General features: G+C 40.7%; 1 protein-coding gene across 1 annotated transcript in view; it reads right to left on the bottom strand.

Moving 5' to 3' along the window:
* The window catches only part of LOC105294741 (thiamine transporter 2), an 18,969-nt gene that overhangs the window by 4,208 nt on the left and 12,630 nt on the right, over positions 1-2,131 (bottom strand). Inside the window, 1 exon segment of the mRNA XM_011364057.2 lies at positions 1,531-1,830. Coding sequence (XP_011362359.2) covers positions 1,531-1,830 — 300 coding nt within the window.

Here is a 2,131-nt window from a genome sequence, read left to right as displayed (position 1 = left end):
AGAAGCATTAAGGGGGATCAAACATAGTGACTTCGCACGTGGGAAATAACAACATGCTTTCTTGAAAACTCAGATCTCGGGGAATTCTAAAAGATGAATATATTGCTTTCGGAGTTAGAGAAAATAGTGAGATCCATCTAAATGTGAATCTGTTCTTTTCTCAGCCATGGTTTCCTTCTCTCTTCGCTTCCTATTCTTTCAGTCATTTAGTTTTCACTATTTTTTTTTCCAGTTGTCGCTGTTTTAATGAGCATCAACTACATGCCAAGCACCATACTAGGCAGAGGGGACCAGACAGGTTCCTAACCATGCAGAGTGGAGAGAAAAGAGACATAAACCAAGTCATTTAATTCAACACACTAAGAACAGGGATAAAAAAAAAGACGAAACAATCGCTCTGGGAATACGTGTGCCCCGTCTGTATTTGCCTTTCTGTATTGTTTTTCGTAGTGTTTTCCAATGATGGGTGACTTAAGTGTGGCTCTGGGTGGTAAATTCTAGTCATTATTATTAACCTTTACTAATCTTCATTTCAACTCTAGTCTCTGCCTTAATATCATCAAAATCTGGCCTAATTTACATGAGGGTTTAGGTAAACAGATCTATGCTGATTGATAGAGTTGAAGAGATTGACTAATTGACAGTAATTAGGATTAGTAATTACGAGTCTCTTAAACAAAATGAAAACTATTTGTTTAAAATTTCTCTGAGTGATCTGGAAAAGAACTATGACTGAAAAAGCAGTAAAACTATTTTCCCCTCTAGAATTTAGAATGTGGAGAAATAATTTCAGTGAACCAATTTCAGCACAGCTGTGGTTTCCAAGAGTTAAACTGAAGTCTCCCAAAGGGAAGACAACGATAAACAGACGCCACCCAAGTTTTCCGAAACTTTTGTAAATAAGGGTGTGGAATCTCCTGCTTCCTAGAGAATAGCTTCAAAGTCTCATTTGACATTTAAGTTTCCACTTACCAGGATATAAATATTTATTGTAGAGTGGACTGCAAAGGCCGATTTCCCGCTGATATTAGAATCCTGACTCTCATGTGTCTTCCACTCATTTAAATCTCATAAGAAAGCGACTCTTGAACATTCTGGATGTGTAGCTTAGAATGGCTCAAGGTGGGTGCTAGCTAAATCAAATTCTTTTTAACAAAAGCTCTTCCGATGATAATTTAGAAGCCTTAATAGTTCAATTCATTTTAAAAAATATTTGCCTTTTGACAGTAAAAACAATCTTAGAAGAATGGGGCATTATAACACTTTCCTCATGACGAAATGGAATCTTAGGAATTTGGCAAGAATTTAATTGGTGCTCAATTCTGAGCTCCTGAGTAAGTCGTTGTAACTAACGTACTACACAGAAATGTCATTTTCCTATTTTTCCTTTCCCAGTGCCTTTCATTTCTAAAAAAGATTAGTATGCCCTCCGAACAGACCTAATTTACCGTCATGGAGAAGTTTAGCAACTAGAAAAAAGAACTTAATGGGGGTAGCCCATCAGAGAAAGATCAACCAATGTTTACTTGCCTCCAAAGGTTGCGATAGCTTCTACTGCTCCATTATAGACAAAAGAATTTTGGGACGGTGCCTTGTATTCCCACAGGACTTGAACATAGTTCAAAATCTGGTTATAACCTGCTGTGGAAAGAGCCCACCACAGGGACCAGTAAAAAAGACGCTTTGAAGAGTAGCACTCTTTCAGGTCTTGGAACCACTGCATGAAAACTCTCAAAGCCACATTTCCTGGCTTCGGGCCACTCCACTGGCCATCATCCAGCTTCCCCGAAGTGGCGGGTGTCTCCGAAGTGGGCTTCTCCTCGTCACAGCCTGATGTTCTGCCCTCATGAGGTTCCTCTATCACTGCATCCGTGCTCGATGGCTTCTGTACTTCTTTGCTGGGTTTTGCGTGAAAAAACATGCTTTTCTTGGGCATCGGTAGACAAAGTGAGAAAAGGAAGGCCATGGAGACAGAGACCAGGGATATGACGTTGAGGTAAAAGTACGATATTTTGGCCAGGGACACCAAGAGCTGGGCCAGCACCGCGGCCGTCGTGTAGGCCACCAGCGTGATGCCCCTGCAGTAGCCGCTTACTTTTTGATAGTGCTCGGGGCTGACCACGCTGTATAT

Source organism: Pteropus vampyrus, unplaced genomic scaffold (assembly GCF_000151845.1).
Source record: "Pteropus vampyrus isolate Shadow unplaced genomic scaffold, Pvam_2.0 Scaffold93, whole genome shotgun sequence".
Lineage (NCBI taxonomy): Eukaryota > Metazoa > Chordata > Mammalia > Chiroptera > Pteropodidae > Pteropus > Pteropus vampyrus.
The sequence above is the reverse complement of the archived record's forward strand: the minus strand, read 5'-3'. Positions and strand labels throughout refer to the sequence as shown.